This window comes from Phyllopteryx taeniolatus, chromosome 20 (assembly GCF_024500385.1).
Source record: "Phyllopteryx taeniolatus isolate TA_2022b chromosome 20, UOR_Ptae_1.2, whole genome shotgun sequence".
Taxonomy (NCBI): domain Eukaryota; kingdom Metazoa; phylum Chordata; class Actinopteri; order Syngnathiformes; family Syngnathidae; genus Phyllopteryx; species Phyllopteryx taeniolatus.
In genome coordinates, this window is record NC_084521.1 from 11,992,000 (window position 1) to 12,013,993 (window position 21,994).

The 21,994-nt window shown below is 40.9% G+C and overlaps 1 protein-coding gene across 13 annotated transcripts in view; it reads left to right on the forward strand.

The window, feature by feature from the left end:
* Nucleotides 1-21,994, forward strand: part of ntng1a (netrin g1a) — a 104,722-nt gene that overhangs the window by 70,399 nt on the left and 12,329 nt on the right. For 3 of the 13 annotated variants that reach the window (XM_061758531.1, XM_061758530.1, XM_061758535.1), the window contains exons 5-6: nt 12,262-12,288; nt 20,503-20,670. The exons of 1 other annotated variant lie outside the window; for it this stretch is intronic. In XM_061758531.1, the coding sequence (XP_061614515.1) occupies nt 12,262-12,288; nt 20,503-20,670 (195 nt within the window). Of the gene's footprint in view, nt 1-7,571; nt 7,909-12,261; nt 12,289-17,088; nt 17,134-18,757; nt 18,818-20,502; nt 20,671-21,994 lie in introns of those variants that run through there. 9 more of the 13 variants (XM_061758532.1, XM_061758536.1, XM_061758533.1 and 6 more) reach the window with 6 other exon arrangements.

A 21,994-nucleotide genomic window follows, 5' to 3' on the forward strand; every position in this document is an offset into this window, starting at 1 on the left:
TTAAAATTGAAACCCATCCTTTCCGAATGAAATGGGCAGTCAATTACCCTTCTTGACACGATCAAGAAAATTAAATGTAACATTTTCTTCGGAGCCATTGAACATGTCACAATTCTTTAGACATATATTTATCAAAAATAAAAAATATAATTTAGAATTTATACACTTTGGCAATGCCCATCCAAAGGAGACTCTTCAAGCATCACCCAAAGAGGATGAAGACAAAGAGGAGCAAGAGGGTTTTACGGTGAATAAAGTCAAGAAAGAAGGAGGAGTGTCATCGGCCATCAAACTGCCACCGTGAGCTTCTCCTCACAGGATAGTTGTAGGCACTTAAAATGTGACACACACACACACAAGCAATCATCCACCTAACATAACGGTCTGTCCCTTAGCCTCAAACATTCTTGTGGAATTTAGTGTGCAATAATAACAATAGAATGAATGGACAGAGATATTATTTCCCTGCGCTGCACTACCAGTGGGTGGCAGTGTATGGGATTACTGTTGTGATTTATGTGCAACATCTAATCATCAGCGACTTTAGCTCTGTTTTATGTCTTTTCTGACCCCTCTCGTGACTATTTTTCAAAAAAACTACAAGCAACAACTCTAGCAACTTTTGACTTTTTCATATCTCAGAACGAGGCTAAGAATAATGGATGTTTGCTTTTACATTTCCACCTATCTGCAACACCAAGACAACATATGTATTATGCATCTTTCTTGAGGATTTCAAAGCAACTCCTTGCTGACTATTTCCGGGCCAGGAGCAGTGACTTGATGGCTTTTCTTGTGAGGGTGGACAGGAAACCATGTTGATAGGCTGCTCTGGTTGAGGATATTACGTATTATGTTAATAATGTGGACTGTTTTAAAAAGGTGACATTCAAAATATCCCCCAATATTATGCACGACATTTATTACATTCTCCCAGATGCCGTAGCTTTATTTTAAGTCCTTTAACTCCGCCGCAGAGGTGCTGATCATGAAAATGTGACGAAGCGCACACTGTACATTATACTGTACAGTATAATGCCTCGCACTCATTAACACAACCTCACACACATACATGGAATATTTTGATTAATCTCCCCTGCACAGTGTAAGTATGTTTCTATACATATTTCAGATGTAGGACCAAATCCCACAGGATCTTCTAATGTTGCTGTAAAATAAATATTATTGTCAGTGAGCACAAACAACCATTATGCAAATATTCCTCCAATATCACGTCTCTAAAATAATACCTTGAATTACATTCAGATTTGACTGAAACATTTTTATCTCTCAAACGTTGTCCATTTTATTTTATTTTCATCTGTAATTACCTTTACACACTACTTCATTGTATTTGTAGAACACAGTCATACAGTACAAACACACCTTCACTAACTGCAGAAGTTCAATATTCATACCCTCAAAGTACAATTCATTAACAGCTGCACTATGAAATGACAGTGAATAAAATGGCTGTGTTATGTATAGTAAGTCATGCTTTGTTAAGAGGTATCAATTGCAGTGGTAGTTTGAGCAGCAGTGGATTACCTATATACTGAGGCATGTATGATGTCATGTTTTGCCCATATTGTATCGCTAATTTAAATTTTAAAAATGCACTCAATATGATTAAATCCAGTTTTACACAACTGAAAACTACAATCACAATCAAAATTGAGCCTTATTGTTTTTAAATGCAACATTTCTGATAGAGTTCTTATTGTATTGAGTGTGCAGGACTACATAGAGGAATACATACTTATTCCTCATACTACATCAATACAGAACAGTGTCAGTATCAGAACATCGGGGTGGCAGTAGCTCATCCATAAGGACTCGGCCCTGAGAACCTGAGTGTTACTCTTTGTATCCTGACAACGGTTGAGGTGCCCTTGAACAATACCTGTTGTTTCTGTTGTATCACAGTGTCACACTGTTGCTCTCTGTTCCAGTCTCCTTTCCCAAAACCTATTCCTCCTCTTCCTTCGATCCACCTTGTCTCACCCCGTTTCTCCCCCCCTAAATAGAGTTTGTTTACTGTCCTTCCTCTCCTCATATCAATGTTGTGCAGCTGTGAGAGTAATCTGTTTTTTTTTTTTTTTTTTTTTATAAATCTCCAGATTGTATTTCCTTTTTATTTTTGACTTTTTTTTAATTCCCATCACTTTCCCACCTGACATACACCTCACTCCATCATAGAAATAATGAACGATGCCACCTCAAATTTGGTTTCCGGGGCACTCGGAAAATAAGAAGAAACTTCAATTCAAATTGACATATTTAGATGAAGTGAGTGGCGCGCCCACCTCGGTGAGGCAATGTGTAATTTTGTTGTTGCGAAAGTAGATTGCATTTTGTGCAGAGCACTAGTGCCAGTCTCTCTGCCTGTTAGCGAGGCCTGTACCCCTCATTAGACTCTGTCTACCAAAAAGTCCCAGATGATGATGGACTGCTAAGAAGAACAAAAAGAATAGGCCAGGATAAGTAATTTATTTGGTAATTTAAAAATATATATATTTTTTCCACCTCTATGTTAAAAAAAAGACTTCTACAGGGAGGCACCGATTAAAAAATGTCCAATTTATAATGTTTTATTCATCAGTTGAGTGTTTGCATTTTTAATTACGCTCTTTATATACATAAATATAAGCCCTTCTGCTGTGATTTACCATTGGTGGGTGTATTAAACAAACAAACAACACAAAATCAGGATGTGAGACGCATCTTCAAACAACAAAAGATTAACAAAGCGGCAGGCCCATACCCCATCCTGCTTCAAAGTCTGCGCGGACCAGCTCGCTCCAGTCTTCACACAGATCTTCAATAGATCTCTGGAACTGTGCAAAGTACCATCCTGTTTCAAACACTCCACCATCATCCCAGTCCCCAGGAAACCCCAATCTCGGGTCTGAATGACGTGAGGCCTGTCGCCCTGACATTTGTGGTCCTGAAATCCTTTGAACGCCTCGTGTTGGACCACCTCAAGAGCGTCACAGGTCCCCTGCTGGACACCCTGTAGTTTGTCTACCTAGCAAACAGGTCTGCGGATGATGCAGTCAACATAGACCTGTACTTCATCCTAGAACACCTCGACAGCGCGGGGACCTACGCGAGGATCTTGTTCGTGGACTTCAGCTCAGCGTTCAACACCATCATCCCTGAACTCCTTTCCTCCAAGCTTCTCTCGCTCAGCATCTCGCCTGCCATCTGCCAGTGGATTTATAGCTTTCTGACGGGGAGGACACAGCACGTGAGGCTGGGAGACATCAACTCATCGACACGCACCACCAGCACCGGGGCACCCCAAGGTTGTGTCCTCTCTCCACTGCTCTTCTCTCTCTACACGAACGATTGCACCTCAATGCATTCGGCTGACAAACTCCTGAAGTTTGCAGAGGACACTACAGTCGTCGGCCTCATCAAAGACGGTGACGATTCTGCGTATCAACAGGAAGTGGAGCGGCTGGAGCTGCTTTGCGGCCGACACAACCTGGAGCTGAACACGCTCAAGACTGTAGAGATGATCATGGACTTCAGGAGGCATCCTTCGCCACAGCTACCCCTCATGCTGTCCAACTGCTTTGTGTCAACCGTCGAGACCTTCAAGTTCCTGGGTATTACAGTCTTTCAGGACCTGAAGTGGGAGATCAACATCAACTACATCCTCAAAAAGACCCAGCAGAGGATGTACTTCCTGCGGCTTCTGAGGAAGCACGGCCTGCCACAGGAGCTGTTTAGGCAGTTCTACACAGCGGTCATCAAATCAGTCCTGTGTTCTTCCACCACAGTCTGGTCAAAAAAAGAAAAACTCCAACTGCAACAGACAATCAAAACTGCAGAAAAGATTGTCGGTACCCCCCTACCGACCCTTGAGGACTTGCAGGCTGCCAGAACTAAGACAAGGGCATGCAAAATCCTCTTGGACCATCCTGGTCAGCACCTCTTCCAGCTCCTTCTCTCAGGTAGGTGTTACCAAACAATGCAAACTAAAACAAGCAGACATTCCAACAGCTTCTTCCCTCTTGCCATTAACTTCTTAAACAGTTAACTTACAATTCCATTGCAACATGCTGCCAATTTTTTGTCTTGAGTTTGTTGTCACATTTCTGTCTGTCCAATTATACATTACTTGTGCACTCACTGTAGTAGTCTAGCCACGCTGCACTATTTGAATATCTGTTGTTGACAGATACTGGCCACTCATGTGCCTGAGTAGAATCTTCAACATTTGCACAATCGACATTGTCCCAGATTATTGCACTATTAGTCACTTTAAACTGAATGCAATTCTTGAAGTCTCGGTGTCCTTTGCACAATGGTCATTCCACCAGTCTATTGTTCTATTACTCATCTCAAACTGCTCTAATTGCTAGAGGACTCTGCACCTTTTTGCATAATTGTAAAAAAAAAAAAACTACCACATTACTGACAACCTTTTATTGCTCAGTGACTTTTTTTTTGTCTCAAAAGTATTCTCAGTGGCTCCAACTACCGGAGACAAATTCCTTGTGTGTTTTTGACATACTTGGCAAATAAAGATGATTCTGATTCTGATCATCTCAGGTAAAGAGACAACATCGCACATTGGCCCTCCCACAAAGGACCCAAAAATCAATAACCACTCTCCAGAACAAGGATCAACGGTGCATTTTTCAACATTTTCACCCCGAAAATGCATTTTACATGTATAGAGAAGAGTGAATAAAGTGCAGTTTTAAAGACTGATGGAATTGTTTCGTGTGTACAGTAAAGTTGTGTTGCCCGTAGCTTCATCAGAGAACGTGTTTATTACAGGCTTCATATAATTTATTGTTAAGGTCACAGTGGTGATCTCAGATGGATGACTGCATAAATGTGCAGAGCCTGTGAGACATTAATTTCTGTAAGCACACATCTCTGTGAAGATAGATATACTGTAAAATCACTTGACGTTACCACTCGGGACTCAGCCTGCCTGCTGTGTATGTATGTGCGCGCGTGTGTGTGTGTGCGCGCGCGTGTTTGCGTGTGTGTGTGTGATTTGGCTGGAGCATGGTCTACCGATGCAACATGGTCATAGATCATTTTCAGTGAATCGCAGGCCCTTCACAGATCATGTTCAGTGACTTGCAACCGTGATCCCTACACACCTCGTAAAAATCAATGAAGCACACCGTCAACACGAGCCGCTAATGTTCTTCCTGTGTGATAGGATAAAATTAGATTCCCGCCATGCCCCCATAATAATGGGGCTGGGCCACGTGGATGGGGATAGGAAATGACAGTGATTGAAAAATAATAGAATGGGTGCAACACTGGATCTCGGAAGTCCGTTCAAACCCCACAGGTTGGGGATGAATAATTGTGCTGACAGGCACTGGTGCTCCAAATTATGAGCATGAAGGAAAGAATTAAAAACAAGCGTTAAATAGACTTTGAAAAATGAGTCATAATTTTGTCAGCTTTACATGTACTTGTGAATTTTAGATCTAAACACACATTAAAAAATGTCAGGTCCACTTAGACGTCGATATTGTCGAAAGACAATCCTATTTTTTCATCTCATTAACAGGACTTCATTTCTGATTGGTTTAACGTTTTCTACATTTAAAAAACTGTATATAGAGTACATGCATACAGATAAACAGATAATGATGTCATTTATTTGGAAGCTTCTGATTGACAACATTTGAGTTAATTAGAGACACACCTCAAATTATTAGCCAACTACTGACAGTAGGCCTTTATATGTGAAAATGCATTTTATAATCATATTCAATATTATTTGTTATTATTTTTACACAAATACGTGATACAAATAAAATAAATAATATAGATTGAATATAGGTTTTCTCTTATTGTAACATATATACATGGAAGTGAGTCAGTGACTCGCTGACGGTTTGATCTCGTTCTTTGAGATGAGGTGTTTATTTATTCAAGTGCACAACCCACTCTGCAATTAATTGTTTCACTGTGTATAATGGAGAGTGGAGGCCACAAATAGAGGCATTATGGCATATTAGCGCACCACTGAGTACATTATGCCTTTATCACAGCATTCTAATCAACAGCTCCTTTAGTGATGTGGCACACTCATATTTCTTCGCAGAAGGAAAAGAGCAGTCGTCTAGTGGCGGCAGAAGATATTTTATCTCTATAAACCCTGTGATTACTTTTTTCTACGTTTTTTCTGTTCAAGTGGCAAATTTAGAGTTTTGTGATGCACGCAAACATGAACAAGTCTCTGTCACTTCCACGGGTTTTATCTTTACAATATATCTATCTTTGAGTACATGTAGACTGAGTCTGTATATTACTGTTTGTCAACAAGGCCATATTTAGACACAGAATGTTTTTCTGAAAGAACAAACCAACAATCTCTTGGGTATAATGCTACAAAAAGACAAGTAGGGCAGGATGGTGGATGAGTGGTAAGCACGGCCACCTCACAATTGAGAGGTTCTGTGTTTGAATCTCAGCTCTGGTCCTCCTGTGTGCACTTAACATGTTCTCCCTGTGTTTGTGTTGGTTTTTCTCAGGTACTCTGGTAAAACATGAATTTTAGATGAATTGAGACAAAATTGTCCATAGGAGTGAATGTGAATCTGAATGTGAATGTAAATGGTTATTTGTCTATATGTGTCCTGGAATTGATTGGCGACCAGTCAAGGGTGTACTGCACCTCTTGGTCAAAGTCAGCTGGGATGGGCTCCAGATCACCCACAGCCCGAATGAGACAACTTTAAAAAACAGTATAGAAAGTGAATGATTTGAAACAGACAAGTGGAGCGCCAAAAACAGTCGACCGCATAATGGACAAACTTCTTCTTCTTCTTTTCCTCTTGGCTTGTCCCGTTAGGGGTCGCCACAGCGCGCCATCCTTTTCCATGTAAGCCTATCTCCTGCATCCTCCTCTCGAGCACCAACTGCCCTCACGTCTTCCCTCACTACATCCATCAACCTTCTCTTTGGTCTTCCTCTAGCTCTCTTGCCTGGCAGCTCTATCCTCATCACCCTTCTACCAATATACTCACTCTCTCTCCTCTGGACGTGTCCAAACCATCAAAGTCTGCTCTCTCGAACTTTGTCTCCAAAACATCTAATCTTGGCCGTCCTTCTGATGAGTTAATTTCTAATCCTATCCAACCTGGTCACTCTTGGAGAGAACCTCAACATCTTCATTTCCGCCACCTCCAGCTCTGCTTCCTGTTGTCTCTTCAGTGCCACTGTCTCTAGTCCGTACATCATGGCTGACCTCACCAATATTTTATAAACTTTGCCCTTCATTTGAGAAAAGACTCTTCCGTCACATAACACACCTGATACCTTCTTCCACCCGTTCCAACCTGCTTGGACCCGTTTCTTCACTTCCTGACCACACTCACCATTGCGCTGGACAGTTGACCACAAGTATTTAAAGTCCTCCACCCTTGCTATCTCTTCTCCGTGTAGCCTCACTCTTCCCCCTCCACCCCTCTCATTCATGCACATATATTCTGTTTTACTTTGACTAATCTACATTCCTCTCCTTTCCAGTGCATGCCTCCACCTTTCTAACTGTTCCTCCACCTGTTCTGCTTTCACTGCAGATCACGTCATCCGCAAACATCATAGTCCACGGGGATTCCAGTCTAACCTCATCTGTCAGCCTATCCATCACCTCTGCAAACAGGAAGGGGATCAGGGCTGATCCCTGATGAAGTCCCACCTCCACCTTAAATTCGTCTGTCACACCTACCGCACACCTCACCATTGTTCTCCTGCCCTCATACATGTCCTGCACTATTCTAACATACTTCTCTGCCACTCCAGACTTCCACATGCAGTACCACACTTCCTCTCTAGGTACCCTGTCATAGGCTTTCTCTAGCTCTACAAAGACACAATGGAGCGCCTTCTGACCTTCTCTGTACTTCTCCATCAACACCCTCAAGACAAATAATGCATCTGTGGTACTCTTTTTAGGCATGAAACCATACTGTTGCTTGCAAATACTCACTTCTGTCAAGTGTCTAGCCTCCAATACTATTTCCCATAACTTCATTGTATGGCTCATCAACTTTATTCCTCTATAGTTCCCAGAGCTCTGCATATCACCCTTGTTCTTAAAAATGGGCACCAGCATTTCCTCCATTCCTCAGGCATCTTCTCACCTGCGAGAATTCTGTTGAACAAGCTGGTCAAAAACTTCACTGCCACCTCTCCTAGATGCTTCCATACCTCCACAGGTATGTCATCAGGTCACTGCCTTTCCATTTTTCATCCTCTTAATGCCTTTCTAACTTGCACCTTACTAATCATGTCACGTCCTGGTCCTCCACACTTGCCTCTTCTACTCTTTCTTCTCTCTCATTTTCCTTATTCATCAACTCCTCAAAGTATTATTTCCATCCATCTAGCACACAACTGGCACCAGTCAACACATTACTATCTCTAACCTTAATTACCTTAACCTGCTGCACATCCTTCCCATCCCATCTTGATCCCTGTGTCTGGCCAACCTGTAGAGATCCATTTCTCCTTCTTTAGTGTCCAAACTGGCATACATGTCATCATATGCCTCTTGTTTTGCCTTTGCCACCTCTACCTTAGCCCTACGTAGCATCTCAATGTATTCCTTGCTCCTCTCCTTGGTCCTTTCAGTGTCCCACTTCTTCTGAGCAAACTTCTTTTCTTGTATGATTTCCTGTACTAACAACTGTGGTTTAACTATCCATCCATCCATCCATCCATCCACTTTTAACACCGCTTATCCTGGTTCGGGTCACGGCGCGCTGGAGCCTATCCCAGCTGACTTCTGGCGAAAGGCGGACTACACCCTGAACTGGTCGCCAGACAGTCGCAGGGCACCTATAGACACAGACAACCATTCACACTCACATTCACATCATCACTGAGTGGGAACTGAACCCACACTGCCAAAGTCAGGCAAGTGTACCACTACATCATCAGCTACTTCGGTTTAACTAAATGTAGCCAAAACTTAATAACATTAAACATAAAAGACAAATGTAACGTATCATTGTTCCATTTTTTAAGTGTATTGTTTACTCTGTAGTGACAGTGACCCCATTTTTTTCATTTTTGAACATTCTTTAACATATAGGATTATTTATTTCTTGTTCATTTTCCAGAAAGTTTTTTTCTTTTCTTTTTTTTTCTTAACAAATGTGTTTGTGATATGACTGGAATAGTTTCATATCGAATTTGTGGGCAAACTTATTTTGTAGTGCAGTGATGGATGAATGTCTTCAGTCATTAATCAGGGAAAGCTAACTGTAAGTTTGATTCTAAATAAATATTTAATTTCCAAAACTCTAAACATTGCAGTATTGCACCCCAAAGCTTTTGCAAAACTTTGTGAATGCAGACACATTACAATTAGTTATAAGATTTGAGAATTAATTAGTCCTGGTCATTTAGAATAGGATAGAATTATTCTATTCCAGGGTCAAGCTGTCTCCACTATAGAACCTTTATTAACTGTAAATGAAATGCTTGCAATGCTGTTATATAGGTTATATAAAGAAGACCAACATGGACAGAAGACTAAATGCTGGTGTTTGTTTTTGTTTGACTTCAGTGTATTTAACTTAAAAAAAAATAATAATAATAAAAAAAATAAAATAAAACAATGCCAAAAAAAGCAATTTAAACTTCTGTACTACAAAACTTAATAATAATATTGTAATATGTCTAACTTTCAATTGAACTTTAACTACAAAATGAAAAGATAAGGGCCTGACTCAAAAAGATTGCGCCTCTCGTTTCACCTGTGCCTCCCCCTGCCACGATCAAGTTGTGGTTACGTACAGTGTGCCACTTTCCACCTGCCTTTTAGAAGTGACATCAGCAGTCTGATGTGTCAATAAGGGTAGGTTTTCAACCTAAATTTGGGAGGGCCCAAATCTGGTTGAAAATTAAATATCTCATCAAAAAACGAGCCTAAAATGACTACTGAGTCAATTTTGGGGAAAATAAAATCCTGCAGACATCATTTTTAAGTCCAGAAGTATGAAATGAGTGCCAATATTTGCAGTATTAGATAGATCGTTTAATCAATTTGCATATACTCAAAATTAACTGTGCATCAATTGAATGTGTTTGGCAGACACAATCCTGGCTGCGCATGCTTAGTAGCTCATGGTCCAGATCTGTTTGCAATCAGCAAACAAGCTCTGCTTTTTGCTAGAATGAACCATAACTATTACGTGTTTAGCCCCACAGATTGTAATCAAAAAGTGAAGGAACCGCAAGTGCATGCAGTTTTATTGAACCAATACTTTATTTTATTTTTCACTAATCAAAATTGGGATAGCAATATCTCGGATGGATACTATGTTTTCCAAAAGTAGATGTCTCTGGTAAAATTCAGATGTCTGGTCACCTTATTTTATGTCATCTCAGGCTTGCATCATATCAAAAACAATTTTTTGTTTTCATTGTCATGGTTCTTTCTCAGCCTTTATTTTGACACTCTAAACTACTACTGCTAAAACGGCACTCTTAAGCACAATAAAGGTGATTATGACTCAGCTCATCCTAGCCGTTGTCCTTCCTGTCTCCTCGATCGCATCTGCCCACCCCCTGGAGGTCCGACATCCATTATGCTGCGTCCCCGTGTGTCGGCATACCTTCCTGCAGTTTACAGCTCTCAGACGGAACACACACATACAGCTGCTAATTTACAATGCATATGGCTGGCAAAGATCAGACAGTGATTGAATGACAGCAGTTTGAGGGTCACAATCAACACGTGCGCACACTACCTTATCACGTGCACGCACTCATGAGCCCTACTGCGTCCCCTGAGCACCTGGACACATTTGCTGCAGGCAAGGCTTCATCAAATTCCTTCCTGTGTTTGTGGAAGATTAGAATTTTCCTTTTTCCTGGATTTAATTTCACCTTCTCCAGTTTACATTTCTCACGCAGCATGACCGCCCCACCATAGTGATAGTTTTGTTTGATTTTTGAGGTCATGGGCAGAAAGAATGTGAAGGAGGGCATCAGTTCAAACAATTTTATCATAAAATGGAATGCTGAATGGTTTTTTGGGAAAGATTTTTTTATAGTATTTTTGTCCAGTCATCGAGTTGAACATTTGTGGCTGTACGAAAGTTCCAAAGTTGTTTGATGGATTGTTGTCAGAGCTCTCAAGTTCTTCTTCAGCAAACCTCTCATCATCAGTGCCTCCCATGAATCGATTGATAAATGTAATGATTAACATATACCGTTTGTCCCAAGACAAGCCCAAATAGTTTCAGTGCACATCTTGGGAGCAGTTGGATTAAAACAAGGGACACATTTGCCTATAGTTCTATTATCAACTATGGGGAAAAGTAACCACCAATTAATCATGAATTGTTTTTTTTATGGTACTTTGAAGGGATAGTTGAAGCTTTTCTCTGAATATTCATAACTTTTTTTATACCAGTGTCATAATAAGCAAACTAATCCTGCCCGCAAGAGATGTGTTACAGCAGATATCCGTAGCTGTAGCTCAACTTCCTACAGCTGACGTCAGTGGTTTACTTTGAACTGCAACATAGTTGAGGCTGAAACAACAGGACCTCGACATATGATCAATCATCAATAAACTCCACACAAGTGAATTATTAGCAGTCAATTCATCGATTAGCATGCCCATACCAAATTTAAACAAAATATTGTTATGTTATAAATATTACTTCAGATCGTGACACGATTTAAACTAGAAGAATGAGACGACTCAATCTCCCAAAACTGCAAGCAGTCGACACCCTGAGGTGATCTTGTCACCATGGGAATGAGACACACGACATTATATGCTCACTTGCTGTCTGGCACGAGGAGGGACGGACAGGCAGGCTGCAGGATGAGACGTGTCCTCATTGGCTTCACAGGCAGACTTTTCTATCTGCAGTGACCTTTGATATGTTGTGTCGGTGATGGTGTGCATGAGAATTCTGTCTCGCGTTCCTTTGACAAAGAGTATTTTTAACAAAGCAGGGTAGGCTCAGAAGAATCTTCAGACGTTTTTTTTACTTTAAAAAAGATAAAGGCTTGTATTGTTTCTGCCCCTCTTGTGTCCACTGGAATTAGTTCTTCAGTGATTCTCGTACAGTTGGGGTGTTGAAGGGGTGGCGAAGATAGTGGCGAGAGTTGCATCCCATCAAGGGGATTCATGATAATTGAACTCCAACAGTTAGAGTGGATTGTAAATAAAATGGTCTAAATTCATTGAAGGATGCTGTATGTCTTAATTTATGCTGTTCTTTTTCTCTTCCTTTCTTGCAGGTATCCCTAATAACATTGGTCCAGTTAGTAAGTAATCCGTCACAAAGGAACTATCACAGTGCTGGATGCTTCGCTCTGCCTATTGTGCCACCTTTCACCACACGCCTCTTAAATTGGTGCCAAGTGTTCATTTCTGATAAGCCGTATTTTGGGGTGAAAATTCCCCAATGGGTTGTCAATATTATTATAGAATGTCCAGTATATTAATAAATATATGAATAGTACATGAATGTATTTATACAACTTGAACCCAACTAATATACAATATTCTATTTACTATAGCCTTATCAGCCGCAACATTACGTACATCTAATGAGATCCAATTACAAGAGCTGTATCTTCATTCGGTTTTCTCATTGACAAATGGATTGCATTAGATTGTTCTGGTACACCTAATGCAATGGCCTGTAAGTGTATCTAGTTGGTATTCATAGAGTCACCTGTATTAGATCATTTGCATGGTCAAATCGGACAACTACAACGACACCAAAACAAAAATGCCACCGGAAAACATGGCGAGCATGTTGCACATTTCCAGTAATGAAAACATTTCCAAACACTCAGAATTATAGTTAGGGGTATTACTCAAAGAAGTAACTCATTAAATGCTACAGTAAACTTGAACTTGGAATTTACACACTGAATCATCAATTTAAGTGAGAAAATAGTGTTGATTCTGAATCATTTAACTTGAGTGGAACATATAAATTGTAGTGGTGGTATTTGAGTTGAAAAAAATATCATAATTAGAGGCTTTGCAATTAATTAGTCACATTTAATAAAATGCAAATACTGTATTTGACACACTAAGCAACATCAGATACATTTTAGTGGGCGAATAGACAATGCTCTAAATTCAGGCTCGCTATATTCGAGCTTTCAGAGAACTTTCTAAAGACTCGAGCAAGTTATCCTGTGGAAAAATTACTGTTGCAATATAGGTTATAGCCCTTTGATAAACATTTACTCTAAAAACAAACCCACTGGCTTCATAATACCTCAAAGTGCATTCACTCGCCAGAAAAATTTGCCCGTCTCATAGTAGAAATGTTGACGCTGTCAACGAGGCCTTTTTATTTTTTCCTTAAACACATTAGTTGTTATGTAATTAATTAACCAAAATGTACATGTGCAAGTCCCTAGTAAAATGTTGCTATTTCCGTAAGGCTCATAAATAAATACACCAAGCTTTATTCGAATCAAGTTCTGTGTTTTCTACTAATTAGAGTGTGTGGCTTTCCATTTGCGTATTGCACCTCAAGAGAACAGGCTCGCTCAACACATTTTCCCTTACCACTTCCCATACATTAGGAAAAAAATGCATCACAACTTTATTTAAGTGCCAAGACCTTTCTGAAAGTGTAAAGGTCACTTCAGGTTATTTTAATATAAGCTGAAAGGCACCTGGCATTGGTATTATCACCATCAAGCTGCGCCCTCAGAAGAAGAAGAAAGAGAATTGAGACGTGTGGTCGCATGTTGCTGCTGTCTGGAGGGCTGTGTGACGCAGCAACAGTAAAGCAGCATTCGACACAATGTCAAAGTGCATTCATAGCCTCTCCCAGCCTTTTATTGCAATTCTTAGAGAATATTGCCAGTGCGTGGATCGGCAGACTGTTGACCAAAATACTTCAGATTCAAATTTTGCATCCACTGGCTAAAGTGATGCAAGGTTTAGGGGTTCAGGGGTGTCCAAACTCCATCCCGGGAGCCATTTGCAGCCCGCCGTCCATATACCATAATTAACAATTGAAATGGCCAGCGCCGTTTGCCTGCATTATATTACTTACTTTGTACACTGGTTGGCAAGGCAGAAGAAGAGAAGAAGAAATGTGTTCTAATTCCTCACATGCTCGTTTTCCACAATTTGCGCTTCGGAATTGAAATTGCTTGCTCCACCTTCCGCTACATGTCAAGTTCAGTTTAGTACAGATTTTTTTTTTTTTTTTTTTCCCTGGTTCTAAATGGTCGTTGCTTTAATGGTGCCCTGTGCGGCTTGCACATATTGAATATACCAGAAATCGCCATTGCTCGTGCGATACAGGGACACTGGCCACCGAACATTTTTGATCTACCACCATAAGCGGTACAGAAAATGGATGGATGGATGTATTTTTGTGAATATTATACAATTGTTTTGCATAGCTATACTGAAACTGGTGGATTGGTTTTAGCATGGTAAATCAATTAAAGTTAAAGAATGTCAAAGTGGCCCTTGCATTTTTGGATTTTTCTTTTGGTGGCCCTTGGAAGAAAAAGTTTGGACACCTCTGGTTTTACATACATAAACTGCCCCCAATAATCCATTCAGTGACGTGCTCAGCAAAGAACTTTTGGTTCCATGCAATTTATTCATCTAATAAATGTAAGCAATTTAGCAATCAAAAGAAAATTTCATGGGACAAAATATCAGACAGATGACACATGCAGTCGACACAGTTGCTAAATGCACTTAATGGTGTGATATGAATAAAATGATTAGAGTCATTAAGCTGGGTCACCTTCAGACTGCAGTAAAAATGGTCATCAGACCTTTTAAAGCAACTCATCAAGAGCCATAGTAAAGACCATGACGATGTACACATTAATTAAAGTATTATGCTAAAAGTAGTTCAGCAAGCTCAAATGGAAAACGAAACAAAAGCATCTGTCAAAGCCTGAATGAAAAAGCAATAATATAATTAATATAATTTCAAAATACTAATGTTGAAAAAAATATAAATACATGATGAAAGTTCTAATTGAAAGCATTATTATCTAATATAATTATTAACCATTTTTTCTTTTAGTAATTCTATAAAAAAGGAAAGCAAGGTTTTATTCAAGGACTCTCGTGCGTCTTGTTATCATGCACCAGCATTAGGCAAGCTTCCTACGACGTGTTGTGCCAGCCGCAGTGCGTAAACAGAATGTCCACAGGTGGTTTTTTAATCAGGCTTAAAGAGAATGCGGTCAGCATGGCAGTCAGAAATGGACACGTGGCAAATGAGACCAACCAATTTTCCACTGCTTGCCTTCTTTATCACCTTCACTTGTCATTTTGCACCCCCTGTGTGCCATGCATGGCCTGACTCAAGCTAAAAATATACAGTGTGTGTGTGTAGTTGGTGGGGTTGGGTTTAGCGGATGCATGCTTTTCTCACAAACTAAACACATAGGCCGCAGCACACTCTCGATCCCATGCATCTAAATGCCAGCCACACCACGCATGAAACCCCGTCCTCAAAACCTGAACACGAAGTGTGCATGCAAGACACTCACACTGTTCACGGTAGCAGCCTTTCACTGTAGTGGCACAAAAGTGCTCAGACTATTTGCGTGGAAGAGGATGAGGCTGTGCAAACAACACAAGTTTGTCTACTAAATGACTAAAGAGGATGAGAGAAGTTCCGCTGTCCTTGAGGATGGGAAATAGACGAAAATGTTGCGTGGAAAGAAGTGGGTTACTTTTTACGATTTAATTTATCATGATTGATTGTTGACTTTTCCTTGAATATATGTCAGGGAGATCAAATCTGACTAAATGACATTATATTTCAGAAAAATGTATATTTCAAAAAACAAACCTGGCCATACTGATAGCATTTTATTTTTAATGGTGTGGCTTTGATTGAAACCCTCTCACTGCCCTCTTGAGCATATCGAATCATTTATGAATATAAGTTATGGATTTGGCTAGCAAAACCTTTAAAATGAGATATAAAGATGCAAGACCTAGGAGTGTGACTTTAGGTGTAATGTTTTTCTTAATTTTTGAAAACCATCCTAAAAATAATAATACATTTTTGGGTTGAAGCCACCAGAGGTGAATTCACATTCAATGCCTGATTCCAAAAGCAAGATCAATCATAAATCATTTTTAGGAGGAAGGTGGGAGGAGATGGGATGAGAGTCTTTTGTCTCTCTGAAATCAATAAATGCAAACATCGGGAGATTAAAAGTGATTGTCACAGTGTTTCGAGCTTCCAAGCTGATGTATTATTTATTCAGTTCTGGGAGAAACAAAGTTTAAATGCAGCGATGCGCATATGACAGCTTAAAAAAAAGTCTTCTTTTCAAAGAAGAGAGGTCACGTTCTCTGTTGACACCTTTTTATAGTCATCGGCTTTGTGTTAACTATAGCAAATTGCATGATTTATGAAATCAAAGGACAAAGAATGATGAAGTAAAAAGATGGCGGGGCATGATGAGGGAATGTATCGGTGTTGCTTGAGTCCTCTCCATTTCCAAAAACATGAGAGTATTTCCCTGACACGGAAATACCGACGTGAATGAGGTTATGCTTCCCACAGCAGTCCGTCATTCCAAATCACAACACCTGCCATTACTTATTCATTGTTATTCCTCCACCAGAAATACACTGTAATTAGATATTGATCACATAGTCAATGTGATGAATTAAACAAAATGCCCCCTAATGTCTTGGGTTGCCATTAATAGTTAAGTCGCTTGCATAAACCATGACTCAAATGTGAGAGTTTAGAGAGGATTTTATTTATTTATTTATTTTTTGTCATATATTCTCAGTTTGTCGATCATCATTGCCATCACCATAAACACACAGCAAGCCCCCCGTGCAAGTCACGCTAATTACATACAAAGTCTCCCCAGTGTCCTCTAACGGGATGTTCGGCGTTGCTCGTCCATGTCAAGCTGTGCCACATTACATCTGCTCTTTCCCGATTTTACTGGTTTGACTCATGCCAGACTTGTGCGTGTCTCCGGTTGTGTGTGTTCACTACCACATAGTTCCCCCTGTAGACTACCTGTTAAGTGCATCACACAAGTGCACATGAATAACTGATGGTTTCTCTCAATTGCACGCAGTTCGGCCGAATGTCTCGTCCCTAGGTGTCGCTAACCGAAAAGAAGGTAGGCATCTCAGATTACATCTCAGATTCTTTTTGCTTTCACACAGATTTATATTCTGTACATCGGTGTGGTTGTGTAGAATTACCAAATGCATACATTTCTAGCTTGGTGCCCTTGAATGTAGCAGATGACCCCTTTTGAAGGTCCAATGCCATCACAATCCAAACATTTCCACTGTTTTATGCATAACAAAGGTCAAAATGAGGCTGTGACCTGGTTTAACTTTGACATCTATGTGTTTTGTCGATTGAATGCAAAACACGATAAATGGCACGAGGCCTTACTAATTAGACCGGATCCGATTTCAATTTATTTGTGATGTAGAAAGTTACTAATTATTCAAGTATATTACTATTGTACTTTATGGTTCATACACGCCCATTCATCTCAGGAAAAATGAAGCTTTGCGTCACTTCGCGACCTCAGAGGAGTTATATATAATAATATAAACAGCCCCAGTTTATGACTTTTCACACATGCTGTAGGTGCATTTTCTGGGTTTGGAGCGAGTGGCCAAGTCGGGCGGACGCCACCAAGCCATACAAATACAATAAATTAAAAGCATATATGTATTTTACAACAATACTTAACTATATTTATAATTTATAATGCAACTGTGGATGAAATGAAATGAAACTGTGGCCTTGTCCACCCAAGTTATCTTGCAAACTGAAAAACAAAACGATATCAAAGATTATAATAAAATAAAATGTAAAAAACTAAATGATGGCATGGGACCTTTAAAGCTTAGTTTATACAGCCCAAAGATGCTCACGATGTTGACTCGTCACTTAAGATTTGTTTTCATGAGACTCTTAATGTTGTAATATGATTTGAGACTGCACACTATTCCCTTGGACACACATTGTGTGCATTTCATTGCTTTTATCCAGCGCTTCCTTGAATTCTTAGTCCCATCGGAGCGCATCAGGAAGAAAAGCAGAAGAGCTTTCTCAGTGGTTTTGTAGGCTCATCTCGTCTTTAATCCATCACGCAGATATGATGTGCAGCCTCCTCACAAACAACTAGCGCACAACACTCTGCTTCCCGTGACTGCAGCCAAGCATACGTATGTGTCAGGGCTTATGTCACTCAGTGTACTAGCTTAGATGCATATTTTCTTTACCGACTTTTTGTTCTGTGACTGAAGCACAATCGGGAGATTGATGCGTTCACTGTGAGTCTGTTTCCTTAGTCACGCTCCTGCACACGCATTTAGAGTGGAACATTGTTGGCTGGCCTCCAGTGAGGTGGAGGAGTGGTTTGTCAGAGGCTAGTTTATGTCTGGGGAAACACAAGCTCCCACACACACACACACACACACACACACAAACAGATCTTTGAATCATACAAAACACTTGTTTTTTAAATGAAGCATAAAATAATAATAGTTGAATCCTTGGGCATCTCCGGCGTTTGTAACAGATGCTGCCTCATGCAGCCAGCTTCACTTGGCAATGCCACTCCTCGTTTTCCACAGCCATCATTCATCTTTTAGGGGCTGCCTTTTTTTTCATTTTCAAGCTTGATGCTCCATGTTCTTAATTCGCGACATTACATGTTTATGTTTGATTGCATTGTCATGTTGATTTTTTACGTTTGTTTCTTTTTTAATTTGTTCTAGTAGCTCCACAAGTTGCATTGTCCACTGCCCCTTCAGTCCACGTTGCAAACCGCAAGCGAGGTAGGAATTGCCCCCTAATGAAAACTCAGACTTCTTATTTAATGAATTAATGCTTTTGTCTTACCCTGAAGTACAAACCCAATGTTAGACCGAGCCTTACTTGAACCTCATTTTAAATAAAGTGGGTAACACTACAACTACAGTATGTTTAAGCAACATGTGTCTAAGAATCAAACACTTTTTAGTCCCCAAGTGTGCTTTATTTACAACCTTAGTCCATTTCTAGAAAATAGAGCTTGTTTGTCCTGTGATAAAAACGTGTGAAAGTAAGGCGTAATACTTAAATCTTATGCCGTAAATGGATTAGCAGTGGATTGCACGGGTGCTCCTTCATTTCCAAGCCCTGTCAGATTGTTAGTAAGTGGACAGGGAGAATTGACCTCAATACTCATCCTTAATAACTGCAATCTGTCTGACAAAAAGCCCCAATCTCTGCCCTTCCCTCTCTGGGTTTTCCTTCCGTGTGGTTGGCAGTGGTGAGGCTTAAGAGTTCACATCTGTCTCAGCTGTGACACATGGTGTCAGTGGTCATTCAGCCTGCCAGTCTGGTTCCTATAAGCAGAGCTGAACTGAGGCTCCAAACCTGCCCATCCTGCACCCCTCAGGGCAGGGATGATAGTAAGCATAAATGACTGCAGCATGAGGTTTCAAAGTCCGAGTAACTGCTTGCTCCATGCTAGTAATTTAACATGACATTGCATCGCATAGAAGCCAATGAAACCTTGCAGAAATTATTTCAATTGCCTTATGGCTTAAAGCTTTTAATGAACAGACCAGAACTCATTTACCAGTATGGCTGCACGTATTCATCTTACATTTGCTCTTAGCAAATTGAGTTTGTAGCTGTGTTTATAAATACTTTCTTAAGTTGCAACTAATAAGTATAGGTAAACACTATCCTGTTTCCCAAAGAAGCACATATGAATTCAGGGCCAGGTTGGAAGTGATGCTAAATCATGGGGTTAAATTACACATTTAGCTATCACTTTGTCAACAAAAGGAGGGGCAACTAATAAGACATGATTTCAACTCTTATTTGAATATTTTTTTCCCCATTTTTTTGTTGGTGACTGAGGCTCATGTTAGGTTGATATAGTGCTTATCTGTAAGCCGTTAAAGGAAACACTACAACTTTAATGTTGGAAAAGTTAATGGTTTCTTTAATTTTGTAGGGGAGGGGGGGTGCATTACAAGGTACTGGCAAAAATGGTTTCATCTCATCCTCTTTCCTGTCACTTCAAATCAGAACGACCATGAAATTGTGCTTAGACAGGTAATGTCTAAAGTCAAAAGGTTCTGTTCCCTGGGTTAAAATCCCTTAATGGTTCGACCTTCTCTACACTGTGTGGGGATCTTGATGTGACCGTATCTCTGTGCCCTCATCAACGTTCATCGCCTCGCCTCGTCGTGTCTTGTGATGTGTTGTGATTATACTAACGCTGTGCTTTTGCAATGCCGTTTCTCAACCGTGGCTGTGCTCATGCCAGATTAATCATGAACCCCCTGCCCCCATTACCTCACAAACATCTCCTCCTTTGAACTGCAGTCATTGTTTACCTGGCATGCCATGGCACTAAATTCATGCTAACCCGACGGCCGTAGCGCTTGAAGCAACAGACCAAATTCCAACACTCTATGCGACGTTTCTGTCTCCCTTCTCTGCACACATCCTCCTTCTTTGCAAGACTGCGAATGCTTCGGCCACTCCAACCGTTGCAGCTACATCGAGCTGCTAAACACGGTCATTTGCGTGAGCTGTAAGCACAACACTAGGGGGCAGCACTGCCAGCTATGCAAGCTGGGCTTCTTTCGCAATGCTTCGGCAGAACTGGATGATGAAAATGTTTGCATAGGTTAGTCCCCCGCTTCCCTCCCTGCCTCAGTTCTTACCAACTGTCCTTACTCTTTCTGACTTGTCCACTTTCATCTTCCTTTAATTAACCATCCTTCTGTTCTCCTCATCTTCCTCTTTTGCCTTTTCTAATCAACATTCATCAACATAATTCATTCATTTACATGTCTGGAATAGTGTAAATGAGTAAGAAACAAACTAACAAAAAAATAAACTGGACACTGATAAGAACTTATTTTGGTCTGAAACCACAGAATGTTAGGCCGCTATACACGCCAGGTCCTGGTGCCCATCCATCCATTTTTCTGAGCCGCTTCTCCTCACTAGGGTCGCGAGCGTGCTGGAGCCTATCCCAGCTGTCATCAGGCAGGAGGCGGGGTACACCCTGAACTGGTTGCCAGCCAATTGCAGGGCACATAGGACCAAACAACCATTTGCACTCACAGTCATGCCTACAGGCAATATAGAGGCTCCAATTCATGCATGTTTTTGGGATGTGGGAGGAAACCGGAGTGCCCGGAGAAAACCCACGCAGGTACGGGGAGAACATGCAAACTCCACACAGGTGGGGCCGGGGATTGAACCCGGGTCCTCAGAACTGTGAGGCTGACGCTCTAACCAGTCGCCCACCGTGCCGCTCCTGGTGCCCAGTTCTGAAATAATGCCTAAAACAGATTTTACATGTATGTGCCAAATGTGCCAGACATCTGATATGATTGTGTTTAGACTGAGAGAATGTCATGGGTGTGAGTTCCGGTTGTTGTTTTCCCCCTGTCTCGTACACACCTGCTCCTGAGAGCATCTTCACCACCTGTGCCTCGTTCACCCTAATTACACCTTGCATTTAACCTCGTGTCTCATTCTTTCTAGTCGCCAGTTTGTTGTACCTTGTCGTCGCGTTCCAGCATTCCTTGTTTCCACGTCACAGACTCACAGTAAGACTAGACGCTGTTCCAATTATCGACCTCGCCTTTTTGCCTCACGTTTTTGGATACTGTTGCCTTTTTTGGATTGCCTGCCTGTGTACCGACCTCTGCCCATATATTAAACTTCTCTTTTTGAAACTGTCCTAAAAGTCCTAATCAGATGACCAAGCTCTACACTGAGCCCCTCGCGGATGACAGAGGTTCTCACCCTATCTCTAAGGGAGAGCCCGGACACCCAGCGGAGGAAACTAATTTCGGCCACTTGTATCTGGGATCTTGTTATTTTGGCCTAGCTCCTTCTTCACCACAACAGACCGATCCAAAGTCCGAATCACTGCAGATGCTCCACCAATCCGCCTGTCGATCTCCCGTTTCATTCTTCCCACACTCGTGAACAAG